The 18,176-nt window shown below is 47.1% G+C and overlaps 1 protein-coding gene across 4 annotated transcripts in view; it reads left to right on the forward strand.

The window, feature by feature from the left end:
* Positions 1–7,002: 7,002 nt before the first annotated feature.
* Positions 7,003–18,176, forward strand: part of RIMS4 (regulating synaptic membrane exocytosis 4) — a 49,991-nt gene continuing 38,817 nt past the window's right edge. For all 4 annotated transcript variants that reach the window (XR_016471844.1, XR_016471846.1, XR_016471845.1 and 1 more), the window contains exon 1: positions 7,003–7,308. Coding sequence is in view for 1 of the 4 variants with exons in the window: in XM_090151975.1 (XP_090008101.1) it covers positions 7,212–7,308 (97 nt within the window). In the remaining 3 variants the exon portion in view is untranslated. The remainder of the gene's footprint in view (positions 7,309–18,176) is intronic.

Consider the following 18,176-nt stretch of genomic DNA (forward strand, 5'->3'; position numbering starts at 1 on the left):
GCGATGCCCTCCAAAAGATTGACAAAGGTGAATGACTGGAAGAGCTTTCAAATGTTAAAAAAGTGAATTTAACTGAAATTAAATGTGAAGAGGGGAATAAAAATAAGGCTGGTAAGATAAGAAGCAAAGAGATAAATTTAAGTACTTTGTGCAGAATGTAGTCTGAGTAAAAACATGAAAATATTATCTGTTTTTTCACTGGTGCTACCAGGAGTCAATGTATCTTTGTATACAGATGATAAAAAATACAATAGCTCTGAAACTACTAAAGCAATCAATGTACAAATTAATTCCCAGGGTATGCTTGCAGTGCATTTACATTATACCTTTTAAAATGAAACTTTCAGGAGGCAGACATTCTTCCCAGTCCCTTAAATCCCCACCTATGTGTTCCTAAGGACCAAGAGAGGAGTCACACCACTGGGAAAACCAACCTGCTGATGACATACCTGACATGTGAGCTATAGCACATAGTTTGTTGGCTTTAGGACAGGTTACATCAGAAGATAAAAGGTTGCTGAGAAGCCAAATGTTGGCTTACCAATGAAGACTCCAGCACGCTCCTGAGGTCTCCGTTCGTTTGCAAGGTGATGCAGTGTTGGAGGGTATGATGGTAAAATACTTGTTGTTGCTTGGCTGGGCCGGCCTTCAGTTTGTAGTTACACAGTTGGAGTTGCAGCTTCCTATTATTTATCTCATACAGTCTTCTCCAAGCAATCTGCTGGGGGCTTCTTATGTAACACTATTCCTATCGACTTCAGCAAAAACGCTGCAGTGTGAAAAATGTGCATAATGTACAACAAATTTAGCCCTGTTGGTACCTACAGACGTGTGAGTCCTTTTTATCGTTTTTGGAACACGGTTCTGACAGCCTGGGGGAAGGAGGAAGGGAAAAAGCAAGGAGGAAAAAGAAAAAGGGTAAAAGCAGCCTTGCAGGCAGCACCAGAAAATTACCACCACATTTTTGCCAAGCTATTGCTGGCTCTTGAGGGGAAGAAAAAGCATTTTTGGTTCTCGATGTTGTCCAGCCGCTCCATATTGCAGGACATGAGAGCAGCCTCAGTGTGAGCACGTGAGCCAGCCAGCACCGCCCTTGGAGATAGGTGTCCTCCAGTGAGTGCAGCAATTTCTCTTTCCTAGACACAGCTTTGCTGTAGCTCTGTTGTTGCATCACCGCTCATTCTATAAATCTGTCAATGTCTATTCAAGCCCGGAGCAAATCCATTTGCTACAACTCTTACAAGTACTAAAGCCCATCTGTGGAAGTCACACACAGGATTATTTCTGTCCTCTTCTCATTACAGACTCAGCAGTCTCATTTAAAAAGATATTTCCCAAACCAGGCTGGGAATATGTGCAAAGTAGACCCAAAGCTTTGGCTTTGGCCATACCAATGATGCCCAATGGAGGGAGCAGAGATGGGGCATGTTGCAGCATAGAACATTGCATCCACACATTCTGGCAACTAAGAAACTCAAGTCCTAATATTAAATGTGTCTGTGTGTGTGCTCAGGGTAGAGGGGTGCAACCACAGCCCTTTCAGCCAGTTGGAGAAGTAAGCCTGAATCTTTCGAAGCATGACCTGGGATGTGTGCCATACTACTGCTATGCAATTTGGCTCTGCAGCTCTGAGCCATCCGAATTCTCCAGCCATCATTACTTTGCTTAGTTATCATTCATACATTTCTATATGCTAGTTTGCTTGGAAGAAAGAGGTTGGAAATTTACAGCTAGAGCGGATCAGTCTGTATTTTTGGAATTGGAGCTAAATTACACACTAGTTGAAGCATTACTGTGTTTTACAATAATTGCTGATTAAAATTCAAATGCACTAAATTCCACCTGTCATTCCCAGCATTGCCTCCTCTTGTGACAGTGCCAATGCCATGAGTGGCTATGAATGAAAGGAGGGAAGGAACCAGTTTGCACAATTCCATGCTTTCATTCAGCCACAGCCTGTTCAATCCTCGCTCCGAAATCCTTAGGATATCTTCCACAAAATGTCTGCTCTGCAGGAAGGTTTGTACAACGAAGACACTGTGGCTCAGATTTTCAGGGGCAGCTCCTTTGTTTCAAACTCATGCAGGACTGATGCCCATCTGCCTGAGCTGCAGACCTTTCTCATTTGTGGCCAGTCAACCTGCTACTTCAGTACACAGGCACTTATGATTACTGATCTGGTTTCCAGGTGGGTTTTCTCTTATGAAGCCTTTGAGAGGAGCTAGATGGACTGTGCAAGTCCTACTTAACCTCTTGGGTTTTCTCCTTGGCCATAGGATGTGCCTCAAGCCCATTTCTCTCCAGCTCTGTTGAATGTTCCCATGACTGTACAACCTCTGACTGGTTAAGCTCCCCAGTCCTTTCCTTCTCCCCTGGTGCCTCCTCCAGTTCAGCATTTTTGGTGTTCTTCCTGCTTTTGATTTCTTATTTTCTTTTTCTCTCAAGCTTCTGCTTTCTGTGCCTAGCATTTCCAAGCCCAGAGAGGTAAGGAGTAGCACAGCCTCCGGAGAGGTGTTGTGCTAATAAATCAGGGCAGGGGATAATAAGCAAATACCTGATCCTAAGATATTTTTCCCATGCAGATGTTTCCTCTTCCCTTTTGCTTGTGGCTGAGTATTGCAACAGATGACATTTGTCTGCAAATTACTACTACCTGTACCTCATCAGTCTGGGCCCATGTTTCAGTCAATTGGATCTTCAGAAAAGAGACAGTCTGATTTAACACCCCTTTGCTCTCTGAACCAAAGGGGGAAAAAAGCCAATAAATCAACATTTGAGAAGGCAGAGTGAAGCAGAGATGGTCAACTGAATGATACCCCATAGCAGTAATCAACCCACTCATGCAGTCCTGCTCCCAATGAGTGGAAGTCACTGAATGGGCTGAAACTGAAGTGAGTAGATGCCAACCATAAGAACAGAGTGCATGATATGGTCTCCACACTCAAATCTTAACCTTGGAAAGAGGCTGGCTGGACAAATGTGAGAAGAAATGGGAATAGCAAGGAGAGAGAATGTAGCACTGAAAGATGACGGCTCAGCATCTCATTATTCACCTTCCCAGTTCTGTCTCCACAGTGGTTTGAAACAACCTTTGCAGGCTTGTTTCTGATAACTAAAGGCAGAGAGAGAGATGACTACAACAACAGGCTATTAGAAGAGAAGGGTGGAAAAACAGCAAGACTGAAAACAAATCTGCTTGCCAGTGGGGTGTGGGGTTTAAAGAAGGGCAGTTCATTCTGAGCTGCACTGTGCACAGCACACTTCGCTGGTCAGTCCCTTACAGCAGTGCTTGCTATGCCATGGCAGGGCATGAATGGGGCTGGACTGTTAAGAAACCAGAGCACTCTCAGCTTGCCTGGATTCCAGCCAGCAAAGGATGCTGTAAAAACCTGTCTGGCCGCTTTGGCAATGTGCACTATTTCCCATGGACGATGTAAGTTTGCTGAGGCTAGAAAAAAAGAATGCCTATATTAGCAAAAAGCTGAAGGTAGTCTTGAGATCAAAGCAGGAAATCTGCATTCAATTCCCAACTCCAAAAGAACTTTTCCTTATGTGGTCTTGGGCAAACCAAGTAAAACTCCCATGTTTCATACCCTGCACTTGTATAAGAAAAATTATACTGCCTTCTGTTCTTTGTCTAGACTATGTAGACAGTGAGCTCTTGGGGAAGAGAAAGTTTTCCACCATGTGTTTGTACAGTGTCTGGCTCTTCAGGGCATCAGGCTTCAATATCCTCTCAACACAGATAACAAGGAATTAATAATAATAATAAACAATCATCTCACTCCAGCATACAAAAAATAACTTCCCAAGCTGACCCAGACACCTAAGACTCAAGACAAAAAAAAAAAATAAGCAATGTGACTAGTTGGAAGAGAAAGAGAAAGTAGGAAAAATCTATCAGAGCTTTCCATGGTTCAATCCATCAGAGCCTACTTCACTGGGGAAACAATCAATGAACCTCTTCTACTGGAGCAGCCACAGACAGGCTGTTCTGGAGGCAGTAAATCCTTGCATTTGTTTGTTCTCAGTTACGTTCAGCTTATTTACAGCCTCACAGGAATTTTCCTCCTTGCTTATCCTCACTCCTCTGAGTTTCTCCCAAGGATCATTCTGTTCATGCTGACCAGTGAAGAGCATTTCTAGGCTAACAGCTGCCAGCTTCACTTTCAATCCTTATTGCCCTTAAACTGTTTCCTCCAGGCATCCGGACTTTAACCTCTCTGAATTCCAGCTGTTGACGTATTTTGTCTTACTTTAAGGCAGAGGTTTTTTGTTTAGGATGTTTTGGCCAAACTAGTAATCACGTAACTGAGTTTGGCAAGTCTCTGCCTTAAGAAACATAATCTGAAAGCAGGCAAAGGAAAGATAGGTGACACCAAAGCTAAGGGATGATGCTGGAAGCACTCAGATCATGCGTAGGTGAAGAAAGTAAAGGACAGAGAAGAGCACTGAAAATCACTTGGCATCTGTGGGAGCAGAGATCAGCCATCTAACCACGGGCTAGGCTCTGTCCATTACATACTAGTCCATCTGCCATCACTGTGCTTTCAAAATGCAGTGGAACAAGAGACATTCAGGTGACTACAGCATTAAGTCAAGACTAAATTGCTGTTCCTTATTTAAAAACTTCCTCTTTGAACAAATAGAAAGCAGCTCTCAGCACTTCTAGGTAGCTCCTGGGAACCTGGAAGCAGATTTTGATTCACAGATGTCCTTTGCTCCTCAGATTGCATGCGCTGCCAGGACCGGTAGACAGGAGCTGTCTAACAGCTTTAATGCACTTGGATTTGTCCCTATAGCTTCTGCTAATGCCTTGATTGGTGCTATTGAAATCTCTTCTTAAGCATATGGTAATACATTCCTCACTGATGTTCTTGCCTTTCAAAACTCAGACCTGGAGTCATCATTGTCTGTAATAAGTTCACTCTGTTCCTTCTGCTTTACAGCCTGCCCATCCTTTGATGAAGGAATTAATGCTGTTCCAGAGCAAATTCTGATTAGTTTTTGGATTAAGAAATGCACTTGCTATTGATAAGCCTTGCAAACTCTGTTTAGCATCTGAAACTCAAATGACCTTTGTTATTCCAAATGGATCACCAATAATAAAAACTGTGTATGCCAGGGCTAGAGAATGTACTAATGAGCCTTAATTACCTGAAAAGCCTCACCTGGGTCCCTCAATAGGCACTCCATTTGAACTCTATCCTACAGCCTTCAGTTCTTGTCTGTGCCATGCTAGAGGTGAACCTGCCCCAGATGCGTTCCTGGGCTTGTGCCCTGGCTTTCCTTAGCTGACCTTGAGCAAGTGTGCTGTTAGGACCTCCTGCCCACAGTATCACTGAGGGTGCTCCTGTGCCATCACCTCCTGGCTCCCCTGCCCAGGGAACAGCCCTTCTTGCCTGGCTTTGCCAGCACAAACATGCTGCAGCCCTGAAAGGGCTTTTGGGTGACTCTTTGTGGATTTATTTGTTAACTGTTTGAGAAAAAAGTACAGTTGTTATTACAGACTATAATTCTTACATGTTTTACTGTGCATGGAAATAAAAAGAAAAACAATGTTTGCAAGTATGAGGTCTCTAGCTCTATTACAGCCTTAAAGCTCTGGTATGTTTGAGGCAAGTGCTAAACATGACCAACCCCAGAGTGTCCTCCCTGGTCCTCTTCTGTTTTCTGTAGTGGGGCTCCAGCACTTGCAAATATATTTTGCTTTCAGGTTGTTGTTCTGTAGCACCCAGCTTACAGCAGCTTCAGCTATGGTTTATCCATAAAGATGACTCTGATCTACATTTTGTAAGAGCACTGACGGGCCTGTTCTGCTGTATTCCATAGGGTGACTCTTGGTGATGATGATGGGTGAAAAGAACAAGTGTGTGAGGAACATCTGCCTTTGTACCACGAGATGACAGCATGTTTGAATGAGGAGAGCAAGCCACAGACAAAAAATGTGTTCCATCTCATTCCTATCTAAAGCTTAGCTGCAGTGAATAAGGTATACTTGGTTCCCTCCCAAAATGGGTGGGGTGATGTCATGATGTCTGTGCCACTTCAGAGCAAGCAGTGTTCAGCTCCTCCGGACAGCTGGTGCTTCTGAGCCAGTGCCAGCAATTCTCTGTGCCAAGAGAGAAATCCAGGCAACTGGCCTTTGGGAATGAGCTAAAATTCACTCTGTTTCTGCAGCACCCCAAATTCCTACCAGGATCTATTAAATAGTGTTGCAAAACCAGCCTAAAAGCTTAGTTGGAACAGGCTGCAGAGACCTGTCCTCACTACGTGTGCTGGGCCTTGGGCACCAAGATGGGAGGAAGCCTCGATCTGCCTGAGGGCAGGAAGGCCCCACAGAGGGACCTGGGCAGGCTGATCCCTGGGCTGAGGCCAGTGGGATGAAGTTCATCAAGACCAAGTGTTGGGTCCTGCAGCCCCACACATTGCTACAGGCTTGGGGCAAGAAAACTGTGTGGAAGAAATGGACCTGGGGGTGTTGGTCAACACTCGGCTGAACGTGAGCCAGCAGTGTGAGCCAGCAGACCAACAGCATCCTGGTGTGTGTCAGCACAGCGCAGCCAGCGGGACAGGAGGTGATCATCCCTGTGCTCAGCTCTGGTGGGGCCGCACCTCGAGTGCTGTGCTCAGCTGTGGGCCCCTCACTGCCACGCAGACATCGCGGCCTGCAGCGTGTCCAGAGAGGGGCAGCGGGGCTGCGAGGGGTCTGAGCACAGTGGGGACTTATGGGGAGCAGCTGGGGGAACTGGGATGGCCACGGGATGGGTGGGGGGGTGAAAGGACGTGCGATGCGTGTTTTTAAACGCCGCCACAACTCGGCTGAGAACGGGCTTCTGCGGGGCGCCGGAACCTCGCGGCTCAGGGCCCGGCGCTGAGAACCGGACCCTCGCAGCCGAGAGGAGCGGCGGCGGCGGCGAGGCGCGGCCCGGCCCTCCCTTCGTGCCGCCATTGGCGCCGCTGGGCTGGGCTGGGCTGCGGGGCGGGGCGGGGCGCCGCTCAGAGCGCCGGGCGGCAGCAGGTGGCCGCGCTCCGCACCGAGCTCCGCGCTCCGCTCCGCACCGCACCGCCGCCTCGCCGAGGCCCCCGCAGCAGCCAAGACGCCGCGGGCCGTGCTACGAGTGAAGAATGGGGCGGCCAAGCTGGCCAAACCGCCGGCGGCGGCGGCGGCGGGCGAAGCCCCCGGAGGTGCGCCCGGCTCCGGGCTCTTCATGGAGCGGTCGCAGAGCCGCCTCAGCCTCTCCGCCTCCTTCGAGGCCTTGGCCATCTACTTCCCCTGCATGAACAGCTTCGACGAGGAGGACGCGGGTACGGGGAGGGCGGACGGGTGCGGGGAGGCGAGGCCGCGGGCGGCGCCCTGCGGGAGAGCCGTGCGGGGCTGCGCGCGTCCGTCTGTCCGCCTGTGTCCGTCTGTCCGGGGAGGGGCACGGCGTGCGGGGCAGCAGACGCTGGGCTGTGCGGTGCCTGCAGGGCCTCCCGCCCCACCGGGTGCGCCGGACCCACCGCGTGCGTTGGGCCGGGTGCTGCAAGTGTGCCCGTGCGAGAATAAAGGACGGATGTTTTTTCACGCGCTCGCCCTTCTGAGAGCACAATCGCGACGTGCGAGATGAGCAGCCGAAGCTTCAGCCCTCTCCTTGCGCTGAGCTCCCTCCTGTGTGAGGGAGGAGGTGGTTTTGCTGCTGGACGTTGCGACCAGCCGGCTGCTGATTTACGTGCAGTCGGCTCTCGGGATGATTGGTTTGGGCTGCCATTAGCACAGCACGCCGTGCTGCTTTCAGGATGGGGGAGGGAGAATCGTTCCGTTTAACAAGGGTTAAGTGGATCATGAGATGAGTACAGAATCCTTTCGGAACGGTTGCAGTGATTTCTGCCTGCAAACGGAGACAGTTGGCTGTGCCCGTAAAATAAAGCCAGGCTTCAAGGAGAGGGTTGTCAGTGAGCAAAGTGGGATAGCAGTAGCAAAGGAAGGGCACCGGGAGCGGAGGGCAGCACAGCAACTCGATGGGGAGTGAGGGCACACCAGGGAGTGGATGGAGAGCTGTGTACGAGCACTTCATCTCCAGTACCTCAATCCTGAGTGATGCTTTTCACAGCACAAACTGTGCCAGAGCCTGAACGTGAATCCTCTGAGCAGCAAACGATGAAAGTTGTTAACTAAGGCATGTTTTAGCATGGACCATGATGGTTGCATCCCTCAAAATGCCGGCATGCGCCTTTGTTAGCTCATCCCAGGATGTGCAAATGCCAGCAGGAATACATGGGCGAATCAGCACTGCTGCACCTTTAACGTTGTTGTTTCTGGAGGAATTGACGTAAGAATAAATTCATCATCTGTGTGATTAACTTGTGATTGTCATCAGCATCTTGCGAGGATGCCAGGGAGCAGGCACAGGATTGCATTCCCCAATGGATAGATATTTAATTTTGTTCTCAAAATTTTGCTCGTTATTTATTTTCAGTTCAGGTTTGGTTTGAGTGTGTGGCAATAACAGGAGCTTTGGGAAGTCCTGGCGCTGTTGCTTCAGAAATGATTAATGGTGGGACATGCTTGAGTACCAGAACCTGACACAGTGCCCTGGACAGCATCCCGTTCCCTGGTGCCCGACCTCTTTGCTCTGTGCAGGGTGATAGTGAAGCAAATACTTTCTGTTCCAGTGCTTAGAAAAATGGTTTTGCACAAAACTGTGTTTATTTATTCACACTTACTGAATGCTCATGCATGAATGCTAATAGGCTGCTCTTAATACAACACAAGTGCTTGTCTCTGAATTAAATGAATCTACAATTAAGACTTTCGTTCTCCATCAGCTTATTAGTGGCTCTTGCCTGCCCAAGTTAGTCATGTTAGCAAAGCTGTTGGGGTGATGTTCAATACACTGGGGATGTTGCAGTATTGTTCTTGTATTTTCTGCTTCTTATTGTGCATCCAGACACGTATGAGCCAACAGCAAGAATGAGTGTGTGCTGCTTTGTAATGTGTTTTCATGCTAAAACCTCCAGCCTGTAATTTTTTTTTTTTTTTTTGAGAAAGTAAATGTCATGAAAGGGAGATTTATAAAAGAAATGATGAGGTTGTGCCAGGTGATATTCTGTGATGTTCATCCCCATGCATAGCCTTGAAATTGTGAGATTCTGACCACTTAAAGTTGCAAAGTGATTTCTTGCCCCCTCCCCCACAAAAAAGTAAAATATAAATATATATATATCTTAATCACCCCATCGGGGGAGATGAATGCTGCATCTGGCAAGGTGTTCTCCATAACAGACAACAGCAAAAAAAATAAAATTGATCCTATGGGCACTGACAAAGTAACAGTTGTATTTCAGACAGACACATCATCCATTTTGTCTGAAGCTGAGAACTGCAGCTTTAAGAGAATACTCATCCTATGGAAAAAGAACGAGGAGTTGATGGATGGCTGTGGCATCCCTCTGGAGGGGGAAAGCAGCCAAGTGAGAGCTCAGATTTACAAACAAGGAAAACTTTGAGCTTATCACTGAAGTTACTTCAGGTGGGTCAGATGGAAGGGGAATGGGAGGAGACTTGTCAGAGTGCCCATGCTGAGAGGTGTGGTGGTGCAGGAGCTGCCCGCTGGGGTTGCCCAGTGCTGGTTGTACATGTAGGCACTTTTAGTCTTGGAAAATGGATCTGCTTTTTTTGACTTGTAATGTGCCCTTCTCTGCACTGGCCCTTTTGTTCTACACTGTTCATCTTCTGGACAATATAGAAGAAGACTCTTGTAATCTTTTACGGCTTTTCTGCCTGCCATGAAACCAGTGAGGTTTGAACTGATTTCTCAGCTGCAAAGTGAATGCAGGTGATGCCTGTCTGTAACATAGCATGCAGGAGCAGCAGGCTGGTGTGCATAGGACAGTGATGGGACTGAAGAACCTGAAGTGAGAAAGTGGTAATCTTTGGAATGCTTCCAGAGCCAGTCATCCCATAGTGAGGGTGTGCTTGAGCCTGCAGTGTGTGCTGTGACAAACAGGACTGTGTGCCTCTGCAAAGAGACCAATGTGGAGTGGCACTGGAATTTGCACTCCTGTGTTGTAATACCCTGCTTGTTCCTCAGCTGCTTATACAAAGAGGATACTCTGAGCAAACACTGAGCTCTGTTCACCAGTAAGCTGCAGTGAGGCTTTGAAATAACAGAAATTACTGTCTGCACTCAATAGGGTAAGGACGTTAGGTTAATCACTCTTCTGGTCTGGGAATGGTAATGTGGCCGTGCTTCCTGCTGGCTGAGTGCTGCTCTCTTCGTTCCACCAGGGTCCCCATCAATGTCAGTGGATGTTAACGATTTTGAAACTGCAGTTATTATCTGCCTAATTGTTGTTTTAGCTTATGCAAACGCCTGGCAAACGCCAACGCTCTGATAATTTTTCAGTTATCGAGTAGTAGGCTATAAAGAGGTTACACAAAATTAAGTGTGGATGTCCAAATGGATGCGTACCTATGGGTACGAAGTAGGTTTACTTACCTACATGTGGCTCTGGGTGTTATTCCCCTGCCCTGTTGGGGTGTGATGGGCTGCCTGCAACCTGCCTGCCACCCAGGGCCTTCTGCTCTCCTGACTTATTGGCTGCTGTCCATCACAAACATGCTAACTCTATTGTGGTTGCCCCCTGTGTGCACACATTTCTAGAGATGTGAGCCTGAAACCCCTCCTTATTTGTAAGTGTGAACATAAATCTTGACTGTTCTGAGGATCTGCTGTGATGCTTTGTCTTGCTCTTGGCTGGAATCAGCTCTGCTGGTGGCAACATGTCAGAAGGACCTGAACTGCCAAGTGGCAAGTGCACATAGGTTAAAAATAGTGTGCTGGGGATTTATGATGACTGTGGGAACCTGCCTTGTAGACAGCTTGTGCGATCTGGGTGCAGGTTGCAACTGAGGTCTGAGTTCTGCAGAACAGAGTGCTTGAAAACCCTTTTACCAAGAGAGGTCTTGGACAGCCTCACCCAGGGCTGAGGACAGTCTGTAAGGTTAGTGGGGCTGATATGCTTAACTTCTGCTTGCTGAAGTGAGGATTTGGCGGAGACTAACAGTAGCAGACTTGGAGCTGTGCTTGCAAAACCTAGCAAGCTCTGGGTGGGAGCAAGGAGGTGGCTTTGCTGCCAGGGACAGTCAGGGTAAGGGGATTGGTGTCCGGGAGCTCTGAGGAGGGATGGGCTCACATGCAGGAGCCTATGTGACCCATGTGACCAGGGACACAGGCTGTACTTGCAGGCACAGGTGGGGCAATGCCAAACGTAACTGATGTGCTCAGTAGCCTGCTTTGAAATCCATGGAATCTGCAGGTTTGATGGTGTCTCCTAAGAATGGCATTGCCAGCCTTGGGTGCTCTCAGGGCTGGAACTGGAGGTTGGGTTTCCGGAAGATGGTGCCTAAACTTCAGGATCCAGGAGCACTTCTGATGCTGGTGTCTGTTCCAGCTTTGCTGTGGCTGATGGGCAGACATACATCAGCTCCTTTCCCTTCCACCCTGTGCCCCAGTTTCATAGGGAAAGAAATCCGGTTGCACTGATAGAAGACACTTGAGGTTTGCTCTGACAAGAGACAGATGCGGCTGTTTGGGAGGTAAGCCATGGCTCATGTTGCCAATACAGCTGCCCTCGTGAGCAGAGGGATGAGCTTGAGTGACTTGCAGGATTGTACACCTATGGAAGCACAGGGAGCTGAGAGGCTTTGTCACAAACCGAGGCCGTAGCTGCGTGGTGTTGGGGTCTGATGGGTTGGGGTCCCAACACAGTGTGCCTGCTGACCTCTGCCATGCTATGAGGCACAGGGTGCAGTCATTCCTCAGCCAGCTGGAACTGAGGGTGTGGCATGGAGAAAATGGTTTCCAAAGTCAAAATGTCTCCTGGATACTGACAGCAAGCCTTCCTCGTGGCAGCTGCTTGTTCTGAAGAGTTGAGCTCGAGATGGAAGCTGCTCACACACACTATCAAGTACTGACAGATGCACTGCGCTGTGATCAATTGCTTTGAAGAGAAGCCATGTGAAATATTAATGTAACATTTAATGTTGGGCTGGAATAACGGGCTGGTTGTGCACTTTTAGGTTAGTGTAAAAAACGCTTTTGCCTGGGTCTTATCTGTTGGACTTCACTAATTTTAACCATTTAAGTTGTATATAGTTTTAAACATTAAGGAGTCATAAAGTTATTAAGCAGTTCTCCTGTGTAGCTTTTTAAGTTTTAGTTGCCATGGATTTTTTTTCAGTTGTAACACTGTATTGGATTGGGGTTCGTGTGATCTGCAGAGAAGAAGATGATTCAAGTCTTTTTTTTTTTTTTAATGTATGTGTATTGAAGTTTAGTTCTTCTAGTGCATTTATCCAAAAGATGTTACAGGTTTATAGGATGGTCCAAAACCAGATTTGTTGGTTCTTGGTGAGGTAGGCAACCACATCCATGCAGAGGACAAGGAAATGATTTGTGTGGCTGTAGCGTTAAGCATTTTTCCTGTTAACCTTTTACAAATGAAATTATAGTTCATTCCTGGAACTCTGCAAGGACTTAAACTCCAGGACTTATCCAGCATTGTATGCTGCAAGACAGATCCGAATTGGCCTTGGAACAAACAGGTATGCAGGGAAGTGTTTGTGGTTGCTGAGTGGTGGGCTGCCGTTAGAGTAAGCTCTGTGACACTGTGTCCTCTACACCCAGAACAGCTCCTTGCAGAATTCTGGTAGCACATGTTGGGTACTGCTGTGCCATACTGCAAGCAGAGCGCTCCCTTAGGGCCAGGCTGGTTTGCTCTGCCCAAAAACACAACCTGGGGCTGCCTGTCACTGCTCCCAGCCTTTCCTTGGTGGTCATCTGGCTGTGAGTTTGCAGAGGAGAGGGATGTCAGTGAGGTGATGGAGCTTCTGAAGGTGTCTGCTGTCCCCATAGCACTGGTTGTTGCAGCACACACCTGGAGTTGTGGGAAATGATGATGCCACCTCTTTCCCTTGAATGGGGCTATCTGACACGTGCTGCAGGTGCTCTGAGGATGCTGTACACACCAGCCTTGTGAGCAGCGCTGCGCAGGACTGCCTGCATGCCATCCCACCAGCCACAGAGGGAAGGATATCTTTTTCCTTTATTTTGCTGTCAATTTACTCTAAGTAGAAGAGTGTGTGCCTGAAAAGCTTTCTGCCTGGGAGAAACTGTTTCCTTACTGCTTCTATTTCATGTGAAATTAATTCTAATGCAACATTTATTAATTCAAAAGCACTCTGTTCTCCAGGCTAAAAGGAAGGCTTTACTCTGTCAGATTTCTACATCGGGACAAGTCATGAAATGCTATAACTACTTTGCTTCAACATTTCTGTTTGACAGAACGTATGTTTCTGCTTTGTGTAGGGGAGCAATTAGATTTGATTGGAGCAGTTGTTTTAAGAAATAATTTATCTGTGCAATTAGATTCTGAAGCACTATCTGCTCGTATTTGAGTGCCTTGGTTAGATTAGAAATGTGAATGTTTTAATTGAGGAAGTGGTCTGTAAGTTGCCTACACATTGCAGTAGGGCAGTGAGATGTGGTTTACATGGATGGCCCTGCCATCCCCTCTGCTATCTTTCCCACTCAGACATCAGCCACAAAATTCTGTTTGCATGTTTGAATAAGAATTTCTAGTCCAGTGCTGCCCCAACACGCTTTGAATGCAATACTGATCTATGTAATGATGGTCCTGGGAGACTTGGTTTTGTGTTCTGGAAGAGGGTAGAACTGTGCTACATGTATGGGAATGTGTGTCAAAGCAGGGATCGTGCAGCACAAATGATGCCTCTGTGAGGGGCCATTGCTTTAATTATGGTATGCACAAATTAGGCTCCGCTTTAGTTACCAAGCTGTGCTTTCTTGAATCTGCTTTTGTTATCTTTTGTTTTGCTGTTGCAAAACTGCATGCATATGAAGCCTGGGAAGACCTGATGCAGCCTGATTTCATATAGGAATAAAGCATAGCTCAGCAGCCCAATTTTTTTAACCAAATCCAGCCACAGTGAAGTCACTGTGGCAGATAATTCATATTTCAGCTTCATGCCATTAGCATTGTGTCACCTTCCATCACGCTAAGAGCTCAGACAACCAGCTGAACATTCAAGTGCTCAACAGTTTGGAGAGCACAGCACATGTGGAGCTGAGTTTCACATTTTTATTAAAAACTACTTTGAGTAAGGGGAATTCACACTGATGTCTCCTTACTCTTAGGGATGCAGGGTGTCCTTGAGGAGTCAGCTTCCCATGAACAGCTCTTCCTATTGAAGATTCCTAATTGGAAGGACACTTTTGCCTACAGTAAACTAAATCATCCTGGAAATTAAGAGTTACTATTGTGTTGCTCCCAATGACATGGGGAACAGTTGGTCACTTCTGGCTTTGGAGCTACACTTCACAACATACAACTGTTCTGCCCTGCGCTAATAATCAGGAAACAACTGTAATGATGACAACTGCTGTCTCATCCCTCTTCTCGTTTTTCAGCCTTTGGCATTTTGGTCCTGCCAAGTTTGATTAGATTTTTGCACAGAACAGCATGGTGTCAGGGCTGCTGGCAGAGGGGGGTTGTCAGTCCCACGCTTGGGGTACAGCACCCCAAGCATGCACGTGTGTTTGCAGGCCTGTCGTTGTTCATGGCCCCCATTTCAGATGTGCTCCCTGCCACTTTCGGATTGCACAATGGCTGCCTGGCTGCTCAGTTGCTTTTCGACATTGGTGCATTTAATGGTTTCCACACTGAGAAGTTACAGCTTTCTACACGTTCCTCTACTGGATTTCCTCTTATTGGTTTGGAATGGTGAACTACTTTATCCCATCAGCATCACTCTGGATTCTGTATCTGTCACTGAGCGAGAGCTGTGCTGCTGGGAAGTAGGACTTGAAGGGTGGGATAAATGGCTGTAATAAGTGCTCTGTCCTCAGGAAATACTGAAATGTTTTCAGGATGGTTTTGGCAGTTGAAGTACAGCTCTGTAACTGAGGGTCCATGGGTGAACTGCAGCATCTTTGAAAACCTATTGCCTCCAGTGCATGGGCTGTTGTCTTCTCTTTTTCTCTCCCTCTTTGCCCCCTACCTCCCTAGTGCAGCACTCAGTTCGGGGGACTGTGAGGTGTGATTCGCAGTTAGTAGTTAGAATAAAACTAACTACAGTTAATGAGTCACTACTACTGCATTGGTGGCAGGTCTGACTGAGGAGGTTGTGGTCTGAGGAGGTTGTGGTCTCCCACTCGTGGTTTTGTGTCTCTGCAGCTTGCCATCCTTTATGTGTAACATCCCGGCTGCCTATGGGCCAGACCTGCTGTGTGGGTGTGGGGTTCTTGCCAGCTGCCCACCAGTACATCTTGTATTTACAGTGAGCAGGGAATTTATCCTGCCCCCTGGGTGGCAAACACATTAATTGTGCTGCAGTCAAGATATCTAAGAAGATTAAAGTTGTTGTCATTGTTGGAAAACCAGCTACTCATTTAGCACCTCTCAGCATCTTGGAAGGATTGTGTGGGTGGGTGGATGTTTTTTTTTTTTTTGCTATTATTTCTACTATTTAACTTTTCTTTCTTGCTTCAATACATGTCATCACAATGCTAGCAAAAAGTTGGGAGAACTTGATTCAAAATTTAAGTGTTGCTGCTTTACATCCATATTTTGTTTTTTGATCACTCTGTCAGGAGCATAAATGAGGTTTTTCTTTTTTGTGCTCATTAGACCTCCAGGTGTTGGAATCAGCTCATTCCTGGGTAGCTCTGGCACGGCAAACAAGACCCAACAGCTTTCTCTGCTTCTGTTTACTGCTGTGAAGTCCCACTGGTGGCCCAAGGGATCAAAGCAGTTGCTCTGCAGCAGTTGTGTACAGACCTTTTACCTTTGTGGTGGTGTTTGTTAAACTTATGGTAAAGGTAGGTAGTGGTCCAGACTGACTCTAAGGTTTGACTGCAGTCCACTGTTCCCCTCCCTCCCTAAACAAAACAAAACCAACAAAATGAGTTGCTGCCCCATTGTTATGTTTCCCATTTGGTCAGTGATGATTTTGGAACATGCTTCTCAGAAAACACACTGGTTTTTGTTCCTTATCTGAGTGATCCACGTACATCTGCCAATGGGAATCACATAACCTACAGCTACATCCCTTAGGACTTGGGGTTTTTGTTTCTATGTGAGTATAAAGGCCAAGGTATTAAATCACTGCACGCAGCCAGGCTGAGCGGAGGACTGAGCTCATTTGAGTTCTGTGATTCAAAGAAGTTGATGGAGGATCATTGAGAATGCTGGTCTGGAAACCGGGGCAAGAAATGCTGAAGGTAGGTGTGCAGGCTAATGCTCAGCCTGGCAGTCTGCATATTAAATCGGAGTGATTTATGGAGCTGTTTCTGTTTAAAAGCTTCCTCCTGCATTTGAGAAAGTAGAGCTGCCAGATTGGTCATCGTCCAATCCCCAGGCAGCCGGAATTGGCTGCTGGCTGCAGCAGGAGCCGTGGCGAAACTCTAACAGCCGTTCCATGCAGGTTCTGCAGGCTGCCACATCCTTGCTGCTTCCCAGAAAACAGACAGTGTCAAAATGTTACACGGTATGAGGACATTGCCATGGCAACGTTAGCATCCCATGACACTCGCTCTCATGCGGTGGTGTCGGTGCTCACTGTCATCGTTGTGTTTGCTTTCTCCATCTGGGGCCTGTAGGAATGCTGTGCTGCTAACAGTACGTGTTTCTGCAGGGACTGCTGGTAGCTGTGGGGCTGATGGTTGCCACAATGCTCTCTGGTCTTTAGGGTCTTTTAAATAAGGCAAGTGTTCCCTTGTGTAATACAGTGACTCTTGTAATTCATCCTGTGCTGCAGATGCTGTCAACCTGGGGCTGTTCCTGGGCAGCAGGGCTCTGTAGGGTCTCGTACTCTGTCTCCTGCTTCCATTCCTGTCTCTGGCAGTGGTTTTGGGCTGCCTATAAATACTTCAGTTCTTGCTGCTGCCTGTGCAGTAACAGTGTCTCACTAGGATTCACAGTATTGCCAGTCTGTTTTTTCCCTTTTTCATTCTGTATTTATGTTTCTGCCAGGTGATGTTTTCCAAAATTAGCATCATGGATTTTTTCACTGAGCAGACAACACGTGTTTATTGGCTCCTTTCCCTTGACACAGAAAGAGCTGTTCTCAATGTTTTATTGATAAGCTAGAGGCTTGGCAAGAAACAATAAAGGTAAGGGTATTTCTGTAAGGCAGCCAGCAGCCATTCCACCACTGATATTTTCCACTTCTGTTTGACACTTGGAAGTATAGCAGGCTTGGTTTAGTTATTGTGCATGAGCAACTTCTGAAAATTGCACAGATAGAGGCAGCCACTTACCTAATGATTCACCTACCTCAAAGGCGTGAGCTGTGGGTGATCGTACTGGGGATGTGAGCCATTAGCCTGGGTGTGTGTGTGCAGCAAGGCTGTGCTCACACTGCTGCCATGGCATAGAGGGGGCATGTACAAAGTTCTGGCTTGTGATGCTACCAGCTGGTAGAACCACTTGAAGGGAGTGAGAGGATAAATGAAAGATCTGAGAAAGTACGGGTTGAATGTAAGGCAAGAACTTGTCTTGCAAACATCTCTTCTGGACAGTTTCACAACAGTAAATCTCAGCTCTCCTGTTTGGCACAGGGCTCTGCTTGAGCCACGCCAGAGACCCAAGTTATCTTTCTTTTTTTCATCTGTTTCAACTAAATTCCTAGCTTCTGCCTCGTATCAGGGGTCTGTTCCTGTGACCTGTCTGCTCTGTGCCTGCAGAAATGCTCTTACTGCTCTGTAAGTCCTCAACTCCATTTTTCCCAAGACGCAGCCCAAGCCAAGTGCCTCTACCATGGCATTGTGTTTCACCGTGTTCTATTTTTGACTCCGTTATTCCTGGCTTATCTACTAGATCCCCATGAAATGTTGGATGGTTGGGTAAGGCAAAATTTGGCTGTCTGCTCTAGGAATAATACCAAGCAATTTATCCACAGCCCATTTTAGTTGGTGAATTTGACTCTGTTTTCACAGTCTGTTCGTTGCAGCCATCTGCTGCAGAGAGACAGCGAGCTTCTAGGACAGGCTTCCTGTGAAAGTCAGGAAGTCTTATTTCAGGCCATCATTCTGCTTAATCTCCTGGTGTTTATAAAACCGTTTATTTCCCTCAACACCTTTCCCTACAGCCTAAAGACTGGCTTTGCAGAG

This window comes from Phasianus colchicus, chromosome 17 (genome assembly GCF_987193195.1).
Source record: "Phasianus colchicus chromosome 17, bPhaCol1.hap1.1, whole genome shotgun sequence".
NCBI lineage: Eukaryota > Metazoa > Chordata > Aves > Galliformes > Phasianidae > Phasianus > Phasianus colchicus.